At 37.6% G+C, this 26,634-nt stretch overlaps 1 protein-coding gene across 2 annotated transcripts in view; it reads right to left on the bottom strand.

Moving 5' to 3' along the window:
* The window catches only part of LOC123566570 (regulator of G-protein signaling 9-binding protein B-like), an 80,187-nt gene that overhangs the window by 25,229 nt on the left and 28,324 nt on the right, over positions 1-26,634 (bottom strand). For both annotated transcript variants that reach the window (XM_045360799.2, XM_045360800.2), the window contains exon 2: positions 3,553-3,935. In XM_045360799.2, coding sequence (XP_045216734.1) covers positions 3,553-3,684 — 132 coding nt within the window. In that variant the 5' untranslated portion in view covers positions 3,685-3,935. The remainder of the gene's footprint in view (positions 1-3,552; positions 3,936-26,634) is intronic.

Genomic DNA, 26,634 nt, shown 5'->3' with positions numbered 1-26,634 from the left:
AATGTGGTCGTACAAAGTCCCACTGGGGCCAAATTTTTTTCCCTTATTTTCCTTTTTTCCAAGTAAGTTTTTACTTTTTTCAAGACTTATTATTGATTTATTGTACAAAAGTGGAAATTTTTCATTTGATAAGCAATTTCTTGCTGTTCAAAGTGAATTTACCTCTGAAACAGAAGGGGGCAGAGTTAGACATCTTTAAAAATACTGAGTTACATGCGGTAAAAGTTCTCTATTTTGCCTTTACTCTTTAGATTACATATTGTGGAAGAAATGTAGGTAGGTTTTACTTCTGTCGCAAGAATATTTTTGAATGATTTGAGCAAAATTTAAAACAGTCCCACGGGATTCGACCATCATTTTTCAATGTTGGAGTTAGAATTTTGTCTCATTAAATCCGTTTACTTGAGGCACACTAGAAACAATGATATTTACAGTTTTATTTTGTATTTTATTATTGTTTACCAATAGTTTGGTGTTTCTTTTATTAAAATCAATGGTATAATGAATTCTCTGCAAACGTTTGGGACAGTGGCCATCACTTTGCAATTTGTCTCTACTTTAGCTTGAGGAAATACCATAAATTATACAAAATTTATAAAAAAAACGGCACGGTAAAAGTTGTTTAAAATTTGCAACACAATGCAAAACACAGTCAACTTTAAGAATATACCTAGCAAATACCATTTTTTAAACATTACTATTAGTGGTCCAATACCTTAAGCGTCAATGACAAGAGAACGTGTGCAATGTAGGCTGCTAGGCTGCTACATCGGTAAGTTTTATTTATTACGATTTGAGTATTTATGCTTAATAAAATTTCGGATACCGATACTCATTTCGATGAAAGGTCGATATGAGCTCCTATGTGTGACAACCAGCTGTGCAGTCTGATCTAAATCAAAATGTTTTCATATATTTCAATGACGCGTCCGTGTACATGACAAGTTTTGAGAAACAAAAGAACATTTGACAAAATAAGATTTCTTAAATACATAATTTCACATGCGGGATTAAATAAGGCCTACAGAGAACTTAAATTACGGCCATAGACTGCATAATCTAGAGCTATCACTGAAGGTAATTATTTACCTTAGACACCGAGTTGATACAGGGAAAGTAAAACGTGATGGGCTACAAAGAGAAAGCCGCCATCATCAAGGCACTAACGAGACCAAGGATAGAGGAAGATGCTTTTCATCTCCTTGATCGGTCTGAACAAGTGATGGTGGTCAGGCTTCGCTCATGGCACAACAAGCTCAATGCTCACATGTACAAGAAATACAGACTGGTACCATCACCAACCTGTCCATGTGGTGAGGAAGATCAGACTACGGAGGCATATACTCCAGTAATGTAAAAGGCATGACCAGGAGCGAGCTGCGACTTGACATTGAACCTAACCATCTGGGTGTGCACTGTCGTCTTGGTGAGGCTTACAATTGAGTCTAGTTTTATATAAATCGAAGATCTGGAGCAGGCACAAAATTTGTGTACTCTGCATGTCGTCTGGATGAAGTTACTTGATGCTATTTCTATGAAATTCATTTCAGCGGTTCAGAAGATATGCAACTGACACATGTTTCAGCTATATGATCTTTGACCTCAGAGTGTGACCTTGACCCTGTCTCTAGTGTCCTGAATTGAGTACCGTCTGCATGCCTTCTTGATGAGGTTAACAACTGAGTCTATGTTTATGAACCTAGTGACCTGGGTTGTGTACTCTGTGTGTCATCTAAATGAAGTTAGTTGATGCAAATTTGTGAAATTCATTTCAGCGCTTTAGCAGAAACGGAGCTGACACAATTTTGAGCTATTTGATCTTTGACCTCTGAGTGTAACCTTAACCTTGGTTCTAGTAGGACGAGTCGTGTTTTCTGCATGTTGTCATGTTGAGGTAAAAACTTGATGCTAGTTTTGTGAAAATCCTTCCACTGGTTAAAAAGATATTGAGCGGACACGAAGGTAGGTTTTTTGACCTTTGATACAAAGTGTGACCTTGACCTTGGACCAAGTGACTTAAGGGAGTGCGCTCTGCACCTTGTCTTGATGAGGTAAATATATGATCCAAATTATGGAACGGACACAAAGAGAAGCCATTGCACCATTTAACTCTAAAAGTGACTTTAACCCTCGACCTAGCGACCTGGGTTTACGCTCTGCACATTATCTTGATGACGTAAATATTTGTTGCTACCTAATGAAAATCTTCCAAGCGGTTAAGAAGATATACAGCGGACTCAAAGTTAAGATATTTGACCTTAAAACCCAAAGTGTAACGTAGACCTTGGACCCAGTGACCTGGGTTGTGCACTCTGCACATCGTCTTGATGAGATAAACAACTGATATTAGATTTATGAAAATCTTCCAAGCAATAGACGACATGGAGCGGAGACAAGGTTAAACTAATTGACCATTGTCCCCTAACCGTGACCTTGATCTTGAACCTAGTGACCTGGGTGTAGATAACTGATGCAAGTTTTATGAACATATTCCTTGCGGCAAAGAAGATATAGAGCTGACACGAATACGGACGAACGTTCAGACGGAACTGTATCTTATATTCAATGACGCTGAATAGTATATTTTAATATTGTTCAGTAAATCAGTCTATAGTTCAACATATGAAATGAAAATGTTATCGAAAGAGACTGCCTTAAGGCGATACTGGCATACTTACCCAAGGGTATGCGATATTGGCATACTTACACAAGGGTATGTCAATATCATTTTAAGGCATTGCATTCTTATACTAATTTTTGCAAGTTATTGTTCCTCACATCATTATCTTTCATTGTATCAGGTCATACTGAATTATAAGTTACGATGTTAAAGTTTGATAAATCGGAAGTAATGTCATAACGTCATTAATACGGATAATGTAAAATAAAGTCATGTCTCGGTATACGGGAAACGAAAGTCGTTTTTTAAATAAATAGCAACCCGAGAATAATATGAATTCACTTAAACTTTATAAAGATTAAAATTCTTGACATGGTAAATAATTCAAAATAATATCTTCAAATCGGCTTAAAAACAAGCATACGGACGCACATATTTTATTTCACCATACTGTAGATGAAAGTTTTATTTACAAATGCGAGACGTTTTGTTAAAACCTACATTAAAAAACAATTATTCGCAAAAGCATTGTTATTTTCCCATAGACTCCTATTAAGAGAACTTGTGTGCTGTAAAAACTTTTCTAATCAGCCTCCCCGCAAAAATCAAGTACATGATACTGTCTTTTTATTTGTCGAATTTTCTTAGTAGTATCTGAGCAGGGTTTTATGAAAATCTACACTGCAGAACATGTTTTTATCCAAACGTACAAAAGGTGAAAAAATAAATACAAAAAGGGAGATAGTTCTAAAATTATTCAAGACAGCGCTATGGTTCTTGTGCTGAATACATTCTCTCGTTCTCTCAGGACGGACTGAACAAAGTTATTTCAGTATACAGCCACTGTCCATACTCATTTGATCATATAAAACAATACAGACTATATAAAGACTAATTAAAGAAGACTCAACCTTAGCAACTATTGAACCTACCTTTGCACATTCATCACGGCTAGCACCAGAAATTTCTATCCTGTCAACATCCCCTACCCCAGTAAATGCTGTTAGCTGGGGCTCGTTGCTCGACTCCGGTACTCTCTGTCCGGTTTCGAATTTTGTCGACATTGCATAAAACTCAGTTTATGTCTAGATCCTTTGTTATTGGCATGTTTAGCAACACTTAGTAAATGAATATCTAAAAGTGAACGGTTCTCCCTCATTTTCGTGAAATTTGTTGTTTGAGTGTCATGGTGCGCACTACGGGAAAAGGCACGTGTCTCCAACGGTAGCTGGTAGAGCCAATTATACCCATGTAGCTTTTCTCTTATCGCTTTCTCTTATCGTAATGAATCTGTACATATCTGGAGCCGCGCCATCTGAAGTAATAATGAAAACAAGAAATTAGCTGGAAAACTAATTTATTTTGAGAAAAAGAATAGAAAAACAGACACGCAAAATAATGATGGTGTAGAATTCCTTTCAGGGAAGAGATTAATCAAGTTTATTAGAAGACTGATTAGTTTTTATAAGTCTATCCTACTGTTTTCTATTAGTTTTCTTATTTTGTTGTCAGACGTATTCGCGTTGGTAACGCTATCCGCCACCGTTTTCATCGGTATAACCGTTAGTTTTAATGTTTTTGGGAAATTACAGCTACACGTTGTTTGTTATATGGTGACTTTCCAGCTTAATTGTTGAACGAAGATGAACATTTTAGCATTAATTCAATCACAGAAATGCACAAGTATAGAACTAGTATGTGGCATTCACTTCGTTAATACTCCGCCAGTACTAAATTCCATTAAAACACTGCTTCTTTAAATATCTGCGGTGGCACAGAGGTGAAATAGATGTTTCTATGCTTATGTGTTGGCGCATATTAGCTGTCACTTAGTTTTTACATGCGCAAGAATTAGTTAGTACGTGCGCACGTGCATACGTAATATGTATTACATGCATACGTTTACATATTACATATAAGCACGCACTACTTTACCCTCGTTCTTCATGTGAAGCAGTCATTTAGCTAGTTTATCGAAGGTCTATCAGTTGCCCGCTCATGTCTGAAACAATGCCCGGGGGAATATAGGGTCTTCCTCCATCATCAAATGCTTGAAAAGGCACCATGACATTAAATGCGTCGGCGTGACTAACTGAAACCCAACAAGAACAAAAAAATGCGAGACTTCTTTTTCCACAAATTACTCAGTAAAGGTTTCCGGTGTTCCTCTTTTGTGATCTACATTAAAGTTCCATAAGGCTTTAAAAAATTTATGTTAAAAACAGATGAAGCAAGTGCTCAAATAGATGTTTTGTGTCGCCGTATGGCTTGCTCGGTGTTTTTCTAACGTGTATAACAAACAGTACAGTTTTTAATTCATGAAAATGTCATGGCTTTATTTCTTTCTTCTTTCTTTCTTTATATTGAATATATTCTGTTGTAACAAACAGGTCTGACAAGGCACAAGCAATAGCTTAACTTCGGACGAGTTAGGAAATATCACGAACATGAGCAGATGAAGAATTTTTACAAAAATCATCAACTTTTAAACGTCTAGGGAAGCAATAAGACAATAAAATATTTTCAAAATAAAAACATATATAAAAGATTTATCATCTGTAGAATACTTCAATAGGATAATAAGTATTCCCAAAAGATGAATAAAGTGACTACAGACGAAAGAATAAGATATATATCACAGGTTTTTACTCATTTTATTCATTAACCGTATGCCGTAAAAGGAGACTGATAGTGGTGTTTTTCAATCGCCAATGGAAGCATTAATTCTTCATTTTAAATAAACAATTTTTATATCTTTGTAAAGAGAAAATAATGAGGAACACTTCTATAGGATAATAAATGTTGTGCGTTCATACTAATGAAAGCAATATTTGTTAAAAAAAAATGTCCTTCTTTGTTTCTATTTGAAAATATCAACCAGATAAAAAATCGATATCGCCCAGCCAGGCGTTTTCAATGGGGGATAATTTTGTTGATCATGGATGGCTAGAAAAGCACTAATTTCGATATTGCACATAAAGGGTTACTATTAAAGATATCGCACAGTATTATGGCGTTTTGAGATATAAACAAATAACAGAATATATAAGATTAAGTCCATTAACAACGTTTCCGGTGCAAACACTAATTCCTCCTCGACCGAGTGGTTACGCACTCCGTTTCGTACATTTTTGTCGGGAGTTCGAATCCCAAACTCGTATGTTTTTTCTTAATTCTATTTTTAAAACTATATTTAATTTCTTTCTTTTCAGTTAGGTTTAACAAAGACGACTGAAGGTAGTTAATCAAGTTCCAATTTCTTCACTAACTAGCACATATATGTCATTATTAACATGCAGTCATGTTCAAATACAGCCCGCTTTAAACTGTTGAAGCTCTCCAGCAAATTTTGTGAAAATCTTACACTTCACTTTAAATAGCATTGCCCTGAAAGAACTTCAGTTCTGATTAATTTAATCAAAATAAGAACAAAAAATGAACTTGAAATTGAAGAAAAATAACTTTACACAAAGAATGTTATGCCAAGTTAAAAAAACAAAACTTTTGAACGGATGGAAGATTCGAACATTCGAAAGTATCGCTACAAAATGTCGTGTGCCTTTACATCCCCACAATCTAACTTCGCATATCTTTTAGTTAAACGAGATACTATACTGTTTATTTACATAATGCTAAAAATAGAAACGCCATAATGTAACTGTGCGGTATAGAACTACAAAGCATCAGATTGAGTAAAACTTTTTACTGTGTAAACCCATATTCAAACCTTGGAAGTTACATGAGGAAACCATCGTCGAAAATATGATTTAAAAAGAAATTAATGTTTCAATGAATGTGGCAGCCACGTAAAGAAAGGCATTATGAGCCTTTAAAGTATACTAGGCTATCTATCAATTATACAGGTATCTCAGAAACTAACCTTTTGCGCAGCGCAGTTTGTAGTATGCTACAGTATTGCGTTTCTATTTGACGCGATGCTACCATTTTCACACATAACATATAGCTCTCATTCACTGTCATTATTTTACATCAAATATACATACTTCTTTGCTTTTTTTCTGGGGGAATTTTATGATCACTAATAACTTTTGAACAGGAATCTCCAAATAAAAAACTTGCTGATGAATTAAATGACGGACAGAGAAAGAATCAGTATGTTGTAGCTCTTCAAGTGAACTTTTACTTTAAGTTTTTAGCAGTTTTTTTATGAAAAGAGAAGCTTTCAATAGATGTTGTTCTGTTTGGAAAAAAAAAGTTTTATCTCACATTTACTTCAACTGCCCACGCTCGTTTTTGTAGAAAATATCCAAAGAAACTTCGTTTTCAAAAGTGTTTTTCCCTTTGTTTTAGCTGTGTTTCTAAACATATTTATCTTAGGTGCATAGCAACTTCGAGGCAAGAAAAAATATCAACGTTTATCTTTTTTTTGAAATATAGCTATAAAAAAAGTTATGCCATTTATCAAATGTACATGTTCTGTAATATTTTAAACACCCAGACTACCTGAAAAAAAACCGTTTAGACACACCATAAACATAATAGATTAGGAAAAATAAGTTTGGTATTCTCTGTGAATAGATTAGATAAGACAAAAGAAGTACAAATTATGAAGGGTAAAAAGTAGTTATTTCCGAACAAGGTGACCTTTGCAGAAAGTATATTCTGCTTCTGAACAATTCAGTATATAAACATGTATTATGAATAGTTCAAAGTTCAAATGGTCTACGAGATATAAATTTCCAAATTTAAAGTAGAGAGAAAACACTTTACACGAACCATAAACAAAAGATGCTATAATAAAAGCGTACGACTAGCCTCAGTCCGTAAGACATGCAGCGATGGCTGAAAATGTGGTCATGAAACCTGGTTTGATATGATATTTGATATACAACAATATCGTACTTAATATATGTACGTTTAATTTAATTAAACACTCAGCTGACTTTTTCTTAACTTTGACTGACCGCGAACATTTACTCTAATGACCACTTTAACTACAATTAGTAAAAATCCTCACTGGGATTCAATGGCTGCACTATTCAATATTCAGAAAATTAGAAGTACCCGTAGTCCTGGCAATCCTACAAATTATCATTCTGCTCCTGCTTGAGATACCAATCGATAGAGCCGTATTTAATCATCCTGAGTGCAATGAACACATCATTGAATAAATTAAATTTTCAGTAAACAAACACCTGTCCAAACAATAACTGCGTAAGGCTACAATTCCCGGAAATCATACTTTCTACAAAGCATGGTCCTGGAGATTGATAAAAAGGTAGTTACATCTTCATATCACGTTAAGTTTAAACAATTATTAACTTGGTGAGCATAACATAACTCGTTTTTATGCTCGATATTGGTTGTAACATTTAGCTCACCCCCCCCCCCCCCCGCCAACCACCCCCGCTTCGAAAATCATTTTAACTAATTACATGTGAACTATTCATACATTTGCATACATTTGCTTCAGCGATTCTATAGGTGTAGCTGTGCGTGCAGTTATCTACAAATGCATCAAGTACACCCAGTTCACGAAGCGAATAAATCATATTCTTCCTTAAAGTAAGCTTTCAGATACAGAAATTTTACTTTTGAGTAATAATGAGTGGAATAGGTAATCATTTAAACCAATTTCGTTGACTTCCGCAACTGTCTAATGCCTCAATACCGTCGACTTTCCCAACTGTCTAATACCTTAATTCCGCCGAGTTTCCCAACTGTCTAATGCCTCTATTCTGTCGACTTTCCAAACTGTCTAATGTTTCAATTTCATCGTTTTCAATTATTAACTTGCCGTCGACATTTCCAGTTATTTATTTTCCAACAAGTCATTTGATTAAATGGGGTAAAGGCAAGTGGATACATTGTCAGCGGTTTTAGGGTTCGAGCCCGGATGAAGGACATATGATAGTCTTGAAACATGACTAGCTAAAAACGAGGTCAATCAACTGACACACGTCTTATTACGTGGGTGCATAACTAAACTATATGTAAGAAAAAGCTCTACAATTTTCGTTATTATTTTATTTTAATGCTTGGCATGAAAATTTCCATCATGACTGGTAATTGATTAAGATAAAATGTTAAATATTAAATTTGATTTGCTCCGACGTCGGTCGCAAAAAGTTCAACGTTATGTTAAATTTTCGCCAGTCAAATACAATATTAATTAGAGGTTAATACACGACAGAGCCGGGCCGGGAGGTGATAATCGGCCCAGAAAATGAATAATGGCCCGAGGGCCATTATGAATTTCGGGCCGATTATCACCTCCCGGCCAGGCTCTTGCGTGTATTAATGTCTTTAATACATATGTTTTGTTGCACTATTCAAGGAAGGTAGAAGTTACTACTCCTGTCGCTACATTTCTATGGCTAAATAGTTTGGGGTACTCTTGTCTCAAAATTTGTGTTTGTGCGTAGCCGGAAGCAATTTGGGGTCATAAGTGTGTGTACTGCAGTAAACTTATTCTTGCACATTAAGACAAATTAGATCTATAGAATATCTTGTCGGTCAGGAGCTAAAAGTAAATTCGTAGATCTATTGTATCTATCAAACTCATCAAATCGCCATTCTAAAAATGTGGAACATATACTTTGAGCCAGTTCATGAAAAAAAAAAGGAAGAAAACTGCGATTTTATTAGAATCTATTAGCTAGATATCTCGATCTATGTTTATGAAAAGCAGTCATGCATTTTCACTGAGAAAAAACCCGCACCTTCGTCGAAATTGGTGCGAATCATGCTATTTTTCAACGCATACTCGAACACTGTTGAAACTTGGAACTCTGGCTCCAAAGTAAATATGTGCATGTCATGTTTTATTACTAATTTTAAGCCAAGAATTGTAATTCTGCGATAAACAACGGTTTAACGTGTGAATGTTTCTCATTGCAGAGTTGGTGCAGCAGTTCTGCGCCTGCGCGGAATTATTATCCATTGGAGCGCACGGCAAAATTACTCATTTTTTTGCATGTCCGCACGCATTAAGAGTATCAAATGCATAATATACTGACTAGAGGTTAGGGTAAGTATCACCATGGTTACAAAATATATACTTTTAAGATATTTTCTTTCAAATTTAGTTAATCCGGTATATACCGGAGTCTGTAATATATCACAGGTGCACCAATTCTGTATTTAGTCACAGCCTTAACGTGTAGACCAGTGACAGACCATTATGACGTCTATGATGACGTTTTATGTAGCTATTGGTTTCACGCGCACGTGTTCACCGGGCGGATTATGATTATGAGTTTTCGGCCCGGGTCGATAAGTGATAATCAGTGCGTGAAAGCAATAACCTGCTGATCACACATTCATTTTTGTTACTATATATAGTAACATATGTATAACTACACACTGATGTATTAAACTTAATATTAATCAGTCTATCTTTTCGTTTAAGCCATGTCACGTGCACCGACAACGGTTACACGAGCTCAGCTCCTGATTCTGTATAGTTTGCTATTGCAACCTGCACTTCCTGTGCTACGTATTAATTACATAAGTGTGTTTTTATCTGAATCCTTCGAACTAGATGATCGAACGTTAGCAAAACAGTCACAGTGTAAAATTAATTCCTCGTTTGTTCAAGAAGGATCTCATTCCAGCCACGATGAAGCTTTGGGTCATCTTGATTCCTGAAATTTTAAATCAAACGGACAGACAACAGGGAGTGGTGGGTTGGGAAATTAATTTTTTAAGGATAATCGTGAAGTAATATGTCCTCTACCTTCTCTCTGAGTTCCACAAACGTAAAAGGCCCGAGAATGGAAAAGTTCCTGCTTATATAGTGCGCTAAAAATAGCTCGCAGACTCAAAGACAACTGACTTGCTAGTGGTACTAGAATTATACGGTATTATACAATATGTCTGCTAGTAGCTGACTATGTGGAAAATAAATGGGTTTAATTTCTAACGATTAAACTAGTTACTATTGTATCAATTTCATTGACTTTCACACCTACAGCTATTAATGTGTCAATTCAGTCGACTTTATTAGCTATCCAACGTATCAATTCCATCCACGCCCACAGTTATCTAAAATATACCTGTAGCATCATGGAAACCTTTAAATAATACAAAAGGAACCTCTTCCTTTTACATAATGATTCTTAATGTTACAAGGTTTAATCAAATCATTAAATTAAGTACACTAGTACTGCAGACAATTTCTGTTGCTACTTGAAAGGTAAACGTTTTTCTGAATTCAGGTACTCTGCCATACATAGAAAGTCGTGATAATACTATTGATTGAATTAATTTAAATACTTTTCAGTTTCCTGACAGGCTGTGAAGTCACCTGACAGGCTGTGAAGTATCTAGGTCTTCTGACAGGCTGTGAAGTCTCCTGACAGGCTGTGAAGTATCTAAGTCTCCTGAAAGGCTGTGAAGTATCTAAATCTTCTGACAGGCTGTGAAGTCTCCTGACAGGCTGTGAAGTATCTAAGTCTCCTGACAGGCTGTGAAGTCTCCTGACAGGCTGTGAAGTATCAAAGTCTCTTGACAGGCTGTGAAGTATCTAAGTCTCCTGACAGGCTGTGAAGTATCAAAGTCTCCTGACAGGCTGTGAAATATCTAAGTCTCCTGGCAGGCTGTGAAGTATCTTAGTCTCCTGACAGGCTGTGAAGTATCTAAGTCTTCTGACAGGCTGTGAAGTCTCCTGACAGGCTGTGAAGTATCTAAGTCTCCTGAAAGGCTGTGAAGTATCTAAATCTTCTGACAGGCTGTGAAGTCTCCTGACAGGCTGTGAAGTATCTAAGTCTCCTGACAGGCTGTGAAGTCTCCTGACAGGCTGTGAAGTATCAAAGTCTCTTGACAGGCTGTGAAGTATCTAAGTCTCCTGACAGGCTGTGAAGTATCAAAGTCTCCTGACAGGCTGTGAAATATCTAAGTCTCCTGGCAGGCTGTGAAGTATCTTAGTCTCCTGACAGGCTGTGAAGTATCTAAGAACTCCGCAATGACAGTCATTGCTGGACTCTAGTTTCCACAGAAAACGATATGACCATATTCTTCAAGATATGGACATGTGAGGAATGTGAGGCCAAAATAGAGGGTTTGCACCACATGATTTTTTCTTCATCATTTTTGTGCAATTTATAAAGATCGTAATTTAACAGAGTACTAACTCCTATTATTTCCTGTCAGAAAGCATTAAACAAGAATTTTGCATGCGTTTGAAAGTGCTTCTGGTATATTTTGGATGTTCTGATATGAAATCGTATGTGAACATACTTTACTCCATTATTTTACTCTATTCATCATATTAACATTCGTAGCAAGTTTTGTTTCTTTGTGTATCAGTTAAAAAGATGAGTATGACCAACTGTAGGCATGATTTATCTCCCACTTTTATCAGCACATTACCTATCAAATTTTTAGTAAATAAAATAATATAAAACATCGAATCATATTTTGACAACATGCTAAAAGGAATGAAAATGGCGCAAATAAACAACGACCTTTTCAATAACAGAGACGAATTAGTTTGGTAACTGGCATTCATATCATTTATAACTTGGCTTGTGTACACATGGGTACTGTCCACTTTCGGCTAAGTTGCGTGCAGTTCCAACAGAGTACAGTCAAGGGGTTTATACAGTGTAAATATCTGCACACTATGGCTTCCTGTGTGGTTCACAGAAAAGAAATAAGCGAATAACTCGTGAAACTGAAATGAGAAAATGTTATAACAAAAACAAATGTGAATATAATAAAGTAAACCATGTTCTTCACATGTGTGAAAATAGGATCGAATTCTTCACAGGGAGAATGTGATTTGTAAAAAAATATGGTGCAGCAAGGCTTTCTTTATCAAAATGTATGTCGTAAAATTTTTATGTAGGAATTACGCATGTTATTAACTAAATTAAACTAGAGCTCTTACTAAATGCGATTCATCCCCACTAAAAGCCTTGTTAGAAAAGGTTATATTGGTAGTAAATAACACTCACTACTACTCGTTTAGACTGGGGGTAATTTTACCTATATTCAAGAAAGAGTTACAGTTCTTCTGCTTTTCAATTTATTGTCTAAAATTATTGAAAAGAAGTACAGAATGACAGCTGATTTTATCATCATCCTGGGCAGGTTTTTGGTAAATGTGTCTGTAATTTCCACTTAATGACATGCATCACTACTTCAAAATCTCTTCAGTGGAATTAATGTCAGGTAATTAAATTCCCATCAGTAAATAAAATTATAAGAAGATCCTTTGGGAATAGACTCAAAGTTATTCACTAGATTAAAAAAGAGGTGCAAAAAGATGATGACTTTATCATTACAGAGGACAGAATTATGCTTATTGTGCCTACAATGTAACATTAACCTCCCTTTAGTAGGCTAGATTTTATATCATTCTATCAAATATATCAAATACAACTACAATTGGAGACAATTTTGTATTAAAAAACCATCGGAGTTATAGGACTTGTTATCTCAACTTTCTCATGAGTTAAAAGGTGTATGTTAAATTCCAGTGAAACGCCTCCATTGGTTTCAGAGCTATTTAAGGATGTATGAGTGTTGTTGTTTTTCAGGATATCCGCCATTTTGAAAAATGTTTCTTCAAATATTTCTTTCTAACAAAATGTAAGCCAAAAATTAATGCTAAATAATTGAAATATGGCTAACAGTGTACAATTTAACCAAACAGATTCTACTTGTTGCGGATTTTTTCACTCTTATTTTGCCTAAACTGATTAAGATGTACAATTGGGTAGGGGTCGGTAATTTCAAATATCTATTAAAGAATATTAGGTTTGGTTCTAATATTTTGTCAAGTCAAAGTAAAGGACAAAGTTCATATGGAACCCGAGTTGAAATGTGTATTATTGCAATGTGATTCAAAATTGTGTAAAGATGAATTATGGGTTTAATAAAATGAAATAACACTTTAAGAACATTTTCAAAGTACAAATATGGAAGTAATTTTGTCAAAATTGAAGTGAGAATTGTGAGATGGGAACTTGGACATGAACTTGCCTTATGATTCTCACAATCTGTTTGAAGTTCATTGTAATACCTTCATAAGTTTCAGAGTCAACAATGTTGCTATATTTTTTAAGTAAAGACGGGAAATAGTTTTGTCGAACAGAAGACAGAGTTATGCAAGCTGATATTTAAACAAGAAATATATTCTTAAAGGTTTGTGTGAAGTTTCCATCCACTACATTGATAGGTTGAAGAAATATTAAATGTAAATTTTGGCAATTATCGAAGTAAAAGAGGGAAAGAATTACGTCAAAATAAAAGTAAGAGTTATGGGACCTTTCAACTTGTTCTCAAGTTACAATGCAGAACTTCCATTTGTTTTAGAGATGTACAAAGAAAACATCGATTTTTTCAATTAAGGGGAATACATGTATGTCTGACAAAATTACAGGAAGAGTTATAAAACTTAGTGTGTAATTCAAATGTTTGTGTGAAATTACAATAAAAACATGCATGAATAGATTCAGAAATATTGAAAGAAATGCAAAATTTGGCCATGGGATATTCTCCAAGTTAAAGAGTACAGGCAATTTTGTAAAAAACAGAAGTCAGGGTTATGGGACCTTGTATATGGTTATGTCCTCTGGTCCTACAAGTATGATGTAAGTTTCAAATTGATATCTTTCTTTTTAGCTTTTGTTTTTGAGACCCCTTACGGGTAACCCCGTTTATTTCTTTTTATATACGTAAACAAATTTGTCTTCATTTCGACAGTTATTTTATATAAAAAAAGAAAAAGATAAACATGTGACATATAGATGTTAAAGTAAATAAATACTTATCAAGAGCGCCCTGTTTTCTACAGAAAAAAATGTCATTACAATATAATTATACAAGTACAAAAGTTGCTGCAAGATACAGCAAAAGGAAACTCCGCGCCAAACAAAGCAGTGTACACGTAGTACTGACAGAACAGAAGATGATATAACGTCTTTGTTGTAGACTCTAGGCAAACAGACAGTCTGATGGGGTTTCATGAATGTTGGAGAAAAAACATTGCCTTTGTAGTGTGAGCACGATAGTTATTGTTGTATTTAGTGACCTAATTATTGACTGATCATGACCCATATGCGAAATTGACTTCTAAGTTTCGGTATATGGAATGAAAACGGACAGGACAGGCGAAATTGGTTGGAACAGGAACGGACTGGACAGGCAGGATTGGTTGGAACAGGAACGGACTGGACAGGTGGGAATGGTTGGAATAGGAACAGACAGGACAGGCGGGATTGGTTTGAACAGGAACGGACAGGACAGGCGGGATTGGTTGGAACTGGAACGGACAGGACAGGCGGAATTGGTTGGAACAGGAACGGACAGGACAGGCGGGACTGGTTTGAACAGGAACGGACAGGACAGGCGAAACTGGTTGGAACTGGAACGGACTGGACAGGCAGGATTGGTTGGAACAGGAACGGACAGGACAGACGGGATTGGTTTGAACAGGAACGGACTGGACAGACGGGATTAGTTTGAACAGGAACGGACTGGACAGACGGGATTGGTTTGAACAGGAACGGACAGGACAGACGGGATTGGTTTGAACAGGAACGGACTGGAAAGACGGGATTGGTTTGAACAGGAACGGACTGGACAGACGGGATTGGTTTTGAACAGGAACGGACAGGACAGACGGGATTGGTTTGAACAGGAACGGACTGGACAGGCAGGATTGGTTGGAACAGGAACGGACAGGACAGACGGGACTGGTTTGAACTGGAACGGACAGGACAGGCGGGATTGGTTTGAACAGGAACGGACAGGACAGACGGGATTGGTTTGAACAGGAACGGACAGGACAGGCAGGATTGGTTGGAAACGGACAGGACTGACGGGATTGGTTTGAATAGAAACGGACAGGACAGGCAGGATTGGTTGGAACAGGAATGGACTCGACAGGTGGGATTGGTTGGAACAGGAACGGACTGGACAGGTGGGATTGGTTGGAATAGGAACGGACAGGACAGGCGGGATTGGTTTGAACAGGAACGGACAGGACAGGTGGGATTGGTTGGAACTGGAACGGACTGGACAGGTGGGATTGGTTTGAATAGGAACGGACTGAACAGGCAGGATTGGTTGGAACAGGAACGGACTGGACAGACGGGATTGGTTTGAACAGGAACGGACAGGACAGGCGGGATTGGTTTGAACAGGAACGGACTGAACAGGCAGGATTGGTTTGAACAGGAACGGACAGGACAGGCAGGATTGGTTTGAACAGGAACAGACAGGACAGGCGGGATTGATTGGAACAGGAACGGACAAGACAGGCGGGATTGGTTGGAACAGGAACGGACTGGACAGGCAGGATTGGTTGGAACAGGAACGGACAGGACAGACGGGATTGGTTTGAACAGGAACGGACTGGACAGGCGGGATTGGTTTGAACAGGAACGGACTGAACAGGCGGGATTGGTTTGAACAGGAACGGACTGGACAGGCAGGATTGGTTGGAACAGGAACGGACTGGACAGGTGGGACTGGTTGGAACAGGAACGGACAGGACAGACGGGATTGGTTTGAACAGGAACGGACTGGACAGACGGGATTAGTTTGAACAGGAACGGACTGGACAGACGGGATTGGTTTGAACAGGAACGGACAGGACAGACGGGATTGGTTTGAACAGGAACGGACTGGAAAGACGGGATTGGTTTGAACAGGAACGGACTGGACAGACGGGATTGGTTTTGAACAGGAACGGACAGGACAGACGGGATTGGTTTGAACAGGAACGGACTGGACAGGCAGGATTGGTTGGAACAGGAACGGACAGGACAGACGGGACTGGTTTGAACTGGAACGGACAGGACAGGCGGGATTGGTTTGAACAGGAACGGACAGGACAGACGGGATTGGTTTGAACAGGAACGGACAGGACAGGCAGGATTGGTTGGAAACGGACAGGACTGACGGGATTGGTTTGAATAGAAACGGACAGGACAGGCAGGATTGGTTGGAACAGGAATGGACTGGACAGGTGGGATTGGTTGGAACAGGAACGGACTGGACAGGTGGGATTGGTTGGAATAGGAACGGACAGGACAGGCGGGATTGGTTTGAACAGGAACGGACAGGACAGGTGGGATTGGTTGGAACTGGAACGGACTGGACAGGTGGGATTGGTTTGAATAGGAACGGACTGAACAGGCAGGATTGGTTGGAACAGGAACGGACTGGACAGACGGGATTGGTTTGAACAGGAACGGACAGGAAAGGCGGGATTGGTTTGAACAGGAACGGACTGAACAGGCAGGATTGGTTTGAACAGGAACGGACAGGACAGGCAGGATTGGTTTGAACAGGAACAGACAGGACAGGCGGGATTGATTGGAACAGGAACGGACAAGACAGGCGGGATTGGTTGGAACAGGAACGGACTGGACAGGCGGGATTGGTTGGAACAGGAACGGACAGGACAGACGGGATTGGTTTGAACAGGAACGGACTGGACAGGCGGGATTGGTTTGAACAGGAACGGACTGAACAGGCGGGATTGGTTTGAACAGGAACTGACAGGACAGGCGGGATTGGTTTGAACAGGAACGGACAGGACAGGCAGGATTGGTTGGAACAGGAACGGACTGGACAGACGGGATTGGTTTGAACAGGAACGGACAGGACAGACGGGATTGGTTGGAATAGGAACGGACTGGACAGGCGGGATTGGTTGGAACTGGAACGGACTGGACAAAGTGATTCCTGTAGTGCCCCTCCCTCTACACAAACATACATAAAAGATAAACATTATGTCGATAAGCGTTAAGTTTTTTTTTCTCGAAAATGTTTTAATTGTACGTTTTAGCACCGTGTTTCATTTACATTTTGCCATAGAACGCGCATATATATTAAAACGTGTATAAACAGTACGTGTGCCTATTTAACACTCAAAACGACGATAAGACTCTTTAATTTGCTTCCTTAGCTGCACACTAGTTTATTTTGTTGATATTAGATTACAGTAAAGAGTAACACATTTTACTGGCTCAACCAAATTATGTTAAGATAGTAAGCTGTTTGGCAATAATAGTGGATAAATAGCGATAAGTTTTATTCATGTTCAGTCTACTTCTGAAGTCACTTATACCGTTCCACTTAAACAAATCGGTTAATTACGAGCCAATTAAAACAATCATTTAAGAACGTATTATAATGTGTAAAAATCACTTTATGTGAAAAGAGCAGACCTGAGTTTAGTCTGTTTCATAAAGTAACGGGGTACTAGTAAATACCTGAAGGAAACAACTTTGACAAAATATTTAATACGCTATGGGCAGTATGGAAAGCCTTTTCACTATTTATTCAATGATTGCAGTAAAAGGTAGCTATATCTCTGCTCTGTGTCTCATTTTCAAAGAGATATCTTTTTTTATATAACAGAGAAGCAGAATACGATGCATTTAAAATCTGGAAGCATATCGTATAAAGTCTGGATACGTACATGAACATCATTCAATATGGTACACCGTCGGAATACATAGTAAACAGACAATGTCACAATATTTCTAAAGATAAAACAGGTTATTTAAAAGCATGACAAATTAGATAATACACAGTTTGATCGCTTAAGATTAAACTATTTATTCCATTCAAAAATCATATAATTATAATGCGCAACGATTGGCTATAACCAGCGAGCTAAATTTAGCTTAATATATAAGAAGCTGCATAACGTTGAATCGGCCTATTTCGAACATCAGCCTGGAAGGTAGCACGTTGTTACATTGTTTTAACTCAGTGGCATAGTTTATAAATAATTGTAAGTTTTATTTGTTACATCTAACACATCACCACTAGGAGCAACATGCCGAAAAGAGGACGTCGGTCGTTATAGTCTATTCAAAGAATAGTAGAGCTATTGGACTCACCCATGCGTCGGCGTCGGCGTCCCGATTTGGTTAAGGTTTTGTATGTAAGCTGGTATCTCAGTAACCTCTTGTGGGAATGGATTGAAACTTCACACACTTATTCACTGTGATAAACTGATCTACGTTGCACAGGTTCCATAACTCTGTTTTGCTTTGTTACAAAATCATGTCTCTTTTTCGTTTTAGAAATTCTTGGTTACGGTTTTGTATGTAAGCTGGTATCTCAGTTCTCACTAATGGGAATGGATTGAAACTTCACACACTTGCTCACTGTCATGATTTGACATGCACTTCGCAGGTTCTATAACTCTATTTTGCAGTTTTTCAAAATTATGCCCCTTTTTCAACTTAGCAGTTTTGGGTTTTAAGTTTTTGTATGTAAGCTGGTATTTCAGTATCCACTAATGGGAAAGGATTGAAACTTCACACACTCAGTCATGAGTATCAGTCATGAGCTGATAAGCACTGTGAAGGTTCCATAACCCTTTTTCCCATTTTAACAAAATTATGTCCCTTTTTCGACTTTTGTATTCATTCAGTTGACAAGGCTGTTGAATAGTCGAGCGTTGCTGTCCTCCGACAGCTCTTGTTATACTGGTAACAGGCACAGCAACCTAATAAGTAAAGCATATGAAACCCATCGCAGATTAAGAGTTTTTGCCTCATATGTTATCGGAAAGAAATTTTAACACTCTCTTTCCATGAATGTAATTCTTACAATTACAGAGATAGTCCGAATGATGGCTTTGGATAAAGACCCGATAAAGAATGCCGAAAAGATATGGCCATTTATTGGCGCTTGTTTCAGTGCTGGTGGGGGGTACCCGGCAGTCAACCTATACAGATCTTTGGCTCCTTTATAAATGACTTTTGGAGTTTGGCTGGAGGCTATCTTCAACCTGCCAAGATCTACGAGATGTATAATACTGTTTTCAAAAATGCCCAGGATTTTCAACACCAAAAAACATACCACAGATTTTGAACAGCAGTCAAAATACCATGGTTATTATAGCCCAAGGAACAAAGCAAAAAAATTGATCTCAATTACAATTCATAACACCAACTTAATGTATTAAACTTACAGAAGAAGAGGGAAGGGGATATTGAACAAATATTAAGTTAATGAACGTATATCTTATTCTATACACTGGGACCAACTTTTTAAATTTCAGTATAGAAATGCATGGGAGTCTTGTATTGCAGATGAAATTTTGGTAGGGGACAACTTTTTATGGAAAAGTTAACAAGTGTACTAAATTATTAGGTACAATATCAAACTAATATCAGTTAAGGGATTAAGGGAATGTACTTCTATGAATTCACAGCAGTATTCAACATATTCCAGCAAAACAGACCTGCTAAAGTGCCATTATTTTCACACTCTTAAAATGCTAACAGACCCCTAGCATACTTAATTTCTAAATATGGGTGTAACCCCCCCCCCCCCCCCCCCCCCGTGGAATCTCAGCACATTTAGATTCAGGTGTTAAATTTACCTGTTCTGGCTTGTTCAATTTTTTACTAAAATCTAGCAAAAAACATACAGACGTGTAAGCTTTAGAACCTTCTGACAGCGGACTTGAGTTTTGAAACAGAATTTTACAAAGATATAGACATTTTCCCTTTTGATAAAATGTTTCAGGAACATCTGGTACTGACCATGTGTATAAAACATTACCTTGGGCATGCTACAGCCATTTGTTACCACATTTTATGAGTATACATCTTTAATATACAACAATCGGTACCTTTAGAAAAGCATATGCGAAGTTTCAAACTACAATATAGGCTATTATCCTCATAGCACTTCGGGCTTTATCTTCGAAATTTCTATGAACACTTGGGTCAGTATCCATCGACTACTACATATGCTTATATATTTGTCAATGTGGGTTATTTGATCTTAAATAAAAACTTTTAAACATGTTCATATCACTGTTTATATAATAACTGAATAATACTTTAAGATTCTTTCACTGGTTATAGGTGCAGATGGGAATTTCCGGCCTCGAGGGTAACTGTTTAGGCGGTAACGAGGTTCCTACCGAGTTACCGCCTAAACAGTTACCCGAGAGCCGGATATTCCCATCTGCACCTATAACCAGTGACAGAATCTTTTTCTTGCATACCGATATCAAGATATAATAATAAAAATAAAATCAGTCGTACGGCTTTCTTTTTAGAACTATTTCTTACAGCAGCGTATTTAAACAAAGCGCGGGAAACCAACGTCCGTAAACAGGAAAGACGTCATGACGTTTCAAAGACAAATAACAATGTTTAGTTCCGGTTTTGTTTTATCAGTTGCAGCGTAACGTTATAAATTTTTGATAAAATAACGTGTTTTGAATCGAGAAATATACTATCAGGAACAAAGAGGAACTGTCAAGGTACTGGATTTTTATTCCGTTTTTCGAAATAAAATATAAATAACTTAATAATTCTTCTACATATATGTAGTTCGTAATACGTCATTTAAAGCACGAGAGTTATCTTACACCCCGGGGTGTAAGATGGATTTTTCCAGCAACGGTAAAAATAACGGAAATCCCCGTCTGGTATGCAAGAAAAAATAATATTCATTACCGAAAGTCCATTAAATGACAACGCTTTGAATCGCCAAACTCATTCTCAAAAGCAAAATGTACACATTGTTTGGGACTCTTCATACTGAATAATATGTCCGATATTCAAATTGTTTGAGCAAATGGTACAGCTTCTAAACCATGTTGAATCAGTTATAATACTTTAAACAATCAAAATGAGTAATAAGAAAATATTGACAAAAACAATGTCCATACCAAGTTTGACATTTCCTCAGGTTTGTAGCATTTTGGAATTATCACATCATTTCGTATTATCCGGATAACAAGGGTGAATCAGTTGAAGCCAAGCGGGCCAAGGATAAAACGGTGCAAGATAGACCTACAGAGGAACGGGCTCTACCGAGCATACAGCAACAGTCAGGCGACCCGCTTCCATCGGGCATACAGCAACAGTCAGGTGACAATTCTTTTATCAATTTAGTCGATAACGGGATGGAAAATACCTGTACTGGTGTAATGTTAACTGCACACTCAAAGAAAAAATTGGGCAAACGAATTTGTAGAGTTTCATTCGTTACTGAAAAAATGCCCCTGAGAAGTTCAAAAACAAAAAATTCAGTTCGTAAAAGGGGAACTGGTTGTGTCGTCAAAAGATGACATGCCTAAGTTATCAGAGAGGATTGAACCTTGGTCCGACGCTTTCGTTATATACATGTCGGTATATATTATAAAACGCCCGGAGAAGGCACAAAACCTCTTGCAGTATTTTCATAATATTAGATTAGCGGCTGCAAAGTTTTCAGGTTGGACGAATTACGATAGGCAATTCCGTTATGTTTGCTAGCATGTCTTGGCAAACCGTTGATCCAGAAATGTGAATGTTATCAATGCAGCCTTTACATCATTTTGATAACTCATTTTCATGTACTAGCAAACCATGCTTTGCATTCAATCAGAGAGGCTACTGTGTGGATAAAACTTGCAAATACACACATGCTTGCCCTAAATGTCAAGGTCATCACGCTGCCGTAATTTGTAACAATACTATTGGTGAGACTGGTCCTCGTTTTCAGCTCCCTTTTGCTCAAAGAAGTTACTATCAGCAGCACATAAGACCACGTTATCCTGGTATACGTTTCAGGTCACAACTCGGCGTACCAAAAATCTTCTGGAGGGCAGTTACCACATAGCAGATTTATGGGCCCTTGGAAAAACACCAATTAATATTTATACACTGGGGGTGCACTTGGCGAGGTATCCTAACAGCGTTGATGCAAACTTTTTATTATCAGGTATTACGGCGGGTTTCAAACTAATCATAATGGTCCTAGATTGCCAGTACAGTCAAACAATTTAATATCGGCTAGACAGGAAAGCACTATTCTAGACTCAAATGCACGAAGATCGATTGTTAGGTAGAATTACTGGACCATTTCCATTTCCCCCAATATCCAACTTGCGGGTAAATCCAATTGTGTTGGTACTGGAAAACACGGGCGGTTGGCGTTTAATTACTAATTTGTCCTTTCCGAGCGGTCTTAGTGTGAATGATTTAATTGAGCCAGCTTTTTGTCACGTCCAACATTCTAAGTTTGACAATGCGGTTAACATTGTTCAGCAAATAGGGAGATCGGCATATATGACAAAAGCCGACATAAAATCAGCATTTAATCGTTGCCCTATTTGGCCTGGTGATTTTGATCTGTAAGGCATTAATACGGATGCTGGTTACTGGATCCAGAAAATGCTTCCGATGGGTGCCTCGTGCTCGTTCTTTATTTTTGAGAAGTTTGCCACTTTTATTCAGTGGTTAGTGACTGAAAAGTCCAAGTGGACAAACATTTGTAATAGATACGTTGTTTTGTTGTTGGGGAATAGCAAAAAGTCAGTTTATGGTTTTTGATGTTTATTAAGATAATATATCCAGAATAGAATTTAAGATGTTATCAGGTCTAAAGATTCTAGCAAACTGATACAGAAATACAGAGGTACAGAAATATAATTGTTTAAGCAATTACAAAGGCAGCATTCAATGACATATCAAAGAAACAAACATATTGAATCAAAAGATGTTACAGTACGGTGTCAATGATACATGTCAATCAACATGGAAAATAAGAGACTTTGAAGAACTAATCATAAACTGAATGGAGAGATTTGGTAACAAGGTTCTAATGACAAATGTCAATCACTTTGGCCTTCCTTAACTCTTTGAAGTTTGAGACCACCCAAAATTCCAGAAAATATACAAAATGTACAGGTAAAAAATATAGATGTGAATATCACATATATAACATCCGCCCTCGAAAAGAAAACAATTAATTATTAACAAATCAACATTACATTTTTATTATTATTATTTTTTAGCTTATTTATATATGCAAAATAATGGAAAAATAAATGTACAAGCAATGAACATACAAAAAATCTCACCAAATCAACTTGAATATGATGTAAATTTAATATGTAGCCGAAACTACACAAACAATTTACAGAAACCTGAGGTGCTCTATAATACCATAGTGCAAAATTAATGCTTATTACATGATCAATGTACATTTGACGTACAAACTAGATTTCCGGGTTATAATACATCACAATATAAGCAGAGCCTGCCATAAATGCTTAAAATTATCACACTAAATGAAAATTCTATGCAGAGCCTGCCATAAATTCTTGTAATAATCACACTAAATGAAAAATCTATCAGGATCCTAGTGTAACTGAACATTACAAGTCTTAGAATACCCCGACTTGGTATCAAAATGTAATTATTCAATGCCCATTGAAAGGAACATGATTAGAAGGAGTCTGTTAACCCATTTGTAAACAGACATTTTCCAATAAAATACCCTTTTGAACTGAGAAGCCTTCGCAACTATACAAAATGCCATCACAAACCTATGTACATTACTTATTCAATGTCAACAATGACGGGGGCGGTTTCTCTCTGACCTGTTTTAATGCTAATTTGCTCATAGCTGTCAAAGGAACCCAAACAGCATTTTCAGTTGGTTCCCCTCTAAACTGAACAAGATACTGTCTTTCAATATTTACATACTTCTGTCCCAGAACTTTTTTGATTTTGTGATATCCATTATCCATTACATAATCACTACTCATCACATCACTCACATTCACAGTAAATCCCAGCCTATCTGTCTCTTTCCTCTGACGGGATGATTTTCGGATAGGGGGCGTGATTTCTTCCTCTTTATGGTCTGTTAGTTGTTTATTTTGTTCGATTATTTGTTCATTCTGTTTACTGGCCTCACAGCATTCAACACTAGGCATGAAATATGACGATGGGTTTGGCTTTCTGACATAGGTCATTTTCAGTCTATTAATGTGAACAGCATTTTTTAATAACTGACCATTTTCAAGATTTTTCAGATTGACAAGGTGTGAACTGGGAAGAATAACAACAACAAAAGGTCCTGAATATCTGTTCTGAAGCTTTTGTCCTGTTCCTTTTGTTTCAGTTAAAAGATAAACATAATCTCCTGGTGAAAGGTGAAGGACATTTTCTGTTAGATTTTCTCTTTCTGTCATTTTCTGTTGATATGATGTAATATTGTGTTCCACTTCAGTCCGATTTATTTTCAGTTTGTCAATTTGTTTACGAACGTATGCCTGCATATCAGATGGTACCGTATTAAAATCCGATGGTATTGGTGCACTGAGAGGGAATTTTGGTCTGTGTCCGAATACTATTTCATGCGGTGAATATCCCATACCTGAATGAACTGACTGGTTAATGGAAAATGTAACCGAACTGAGCACTTCATTCCAAGTATTTCCCTTGTGTTGTAGGTATGGTGTGAGACGTTCTGCGATTGTTCTGTGTGTGCGTTCACATGCTCCAAGACAATGGTGACTAAAACTTGGTGTGAATTCCTGTGCAATATGCAAATGTTTGCAAATTTCCTGCAGACATTTACAAGTGAACTCTGTTCCTAAATCACAAATTAATGTATCACATACTCCATATTTGGTGAATATTTGCACAAGAGCAGAAGAAAAAACTGAAAACTGAAACTGCTTTATTTGATTAAACGCCTAATTTTACACATAGTATATTCACGGCGTTGTACATTGAATTATACCAGATTTATATAGCGCCAAAGGCGCTTTACATAGTTCAAATGCAGCCACACAGGGCGCATAATTCATCCTCTACTGGTACAGACACAGAGCGATCTGACCAGAGGGACAGATTGAGACAAAGCCCCCACGACAGAGAGATCAGAAATCAGATACAGGCTTATCCGGCTAACTTAGCCTAGCTCCTTTCGAATAGACAGCCTGGTTCTTTAACGTGCCCAGTGTATAGCACTGATACACGCAAGGATTGCCTGGGTTCCTGACCAGTCAATCTGACTAAAGTACATATCCTATTACGCTACGCATAGGATCTGACAACGACCTATTCATAGCCTCGTTCTTTTGATATTTACAATTCTTATGTCGTAATGTGTTAGATAGCCGGTTAGCTCAATCGGTAGGCCACTTGCATTGTAAGCGAGGGGTCACGGGTTCGAACCCTGGAATGACTGCACATTTTTCTTACTCTTCGACATTCCAACAAGTCGTCTGATTGGTTAAAATAAAAATAGCAATACTGGAAATCCAAAATATACAGAAGACGTATATGAATGGGTCGTTCTCAGATCTTCGTTTAGAAGTTCAAGTACTTTAGTCAGATTGCCTGACCAGTACACCTCTAGTTGGGTGGGAAACACTGAAAAGCGTTTCTGAAAATTCCCGAGTAGCTGCCGGGGATCGAACCCCGGCCTCAGGATTGGAAGGCCAGTGTGCAAACCACTGAGCTATCCGTCCACCGGAAACGGAAAGTGTATCTTTATTTGCAATAGGGATGGTCACTAAGTATTTACTAAACATGTCTACAGCTGTCAAAACATATGAATATCCTTGGCGTGTTACTGGTAAAGGCCCATATAGATCTACTTGCCAAACTTGAAACGGCTCAGTTGGTGTGGGGTAGGCTGTAACCCGTGCCTTTGTTGGTTGTTTGGTAACTTTGCGCTTTTGACAGTAATCACACGATCGTACATAATCCGTAACTATAGGTCCCATACGTTTGAAAAATACTTTTCACGCAATCTAGCTAAAGTGTCATGTGTTCCCGAATGTCCACTCATTGGCGAGTCATGGTATAATTGTACAACTTCTTTGATCATAACAGCAGGAGCAACTAACTGATAACTGTCGAGTAATTTTGCTCGGTTTGATTTTGACTGACGTGAATGCATTAATAATCCATCAATAAGCAAATAATCCGTTGACTCAAGAAGAATTCTACGGGCTTTTTTCTGTCCTTTCGGTAATTCATTGATACCTAAGTATTTAATGAGGGAGGGTAGTTCAGGGTCACATTTCTGTAATTCCTTCACTTTCTCAACACTAAAGTCAAACTTTTGAAATAGTTCAAAGCTAATATCCGTGTTATTCTGTTCAGAAGAAGAAGGTGATTCACTAGTTTCATATTCACTTGTAATCTCAGTGACTGTTGACGATGAATCAGTATGGACAGTTAAACTGTCAGTGTTACAAAGTTTCTCCTGTCATTTTTTAAAATGATCTGTGGCATAACCCTCACTATCCGCATCGTAATTGC

This window comes from Mercenaria mercenaria, chromosome 8 (assembly GCF_021730395.1).
Source record: "Mercenaria mercenaria strain notata chromosome 8, MADL_Memer_1, whole genome shotgun sequence".
Lineage (NCBI taxonomy): Eukaryota > Metazoa > Mollusca > Bivalvia > Venerida > Veneridae > Mercenaria > Mercenaria mercenaria.
Note: the sequence above shows the minus strand (reverse complement) of the source record. Positions and strands in the feature narration are given on the sequence as shown.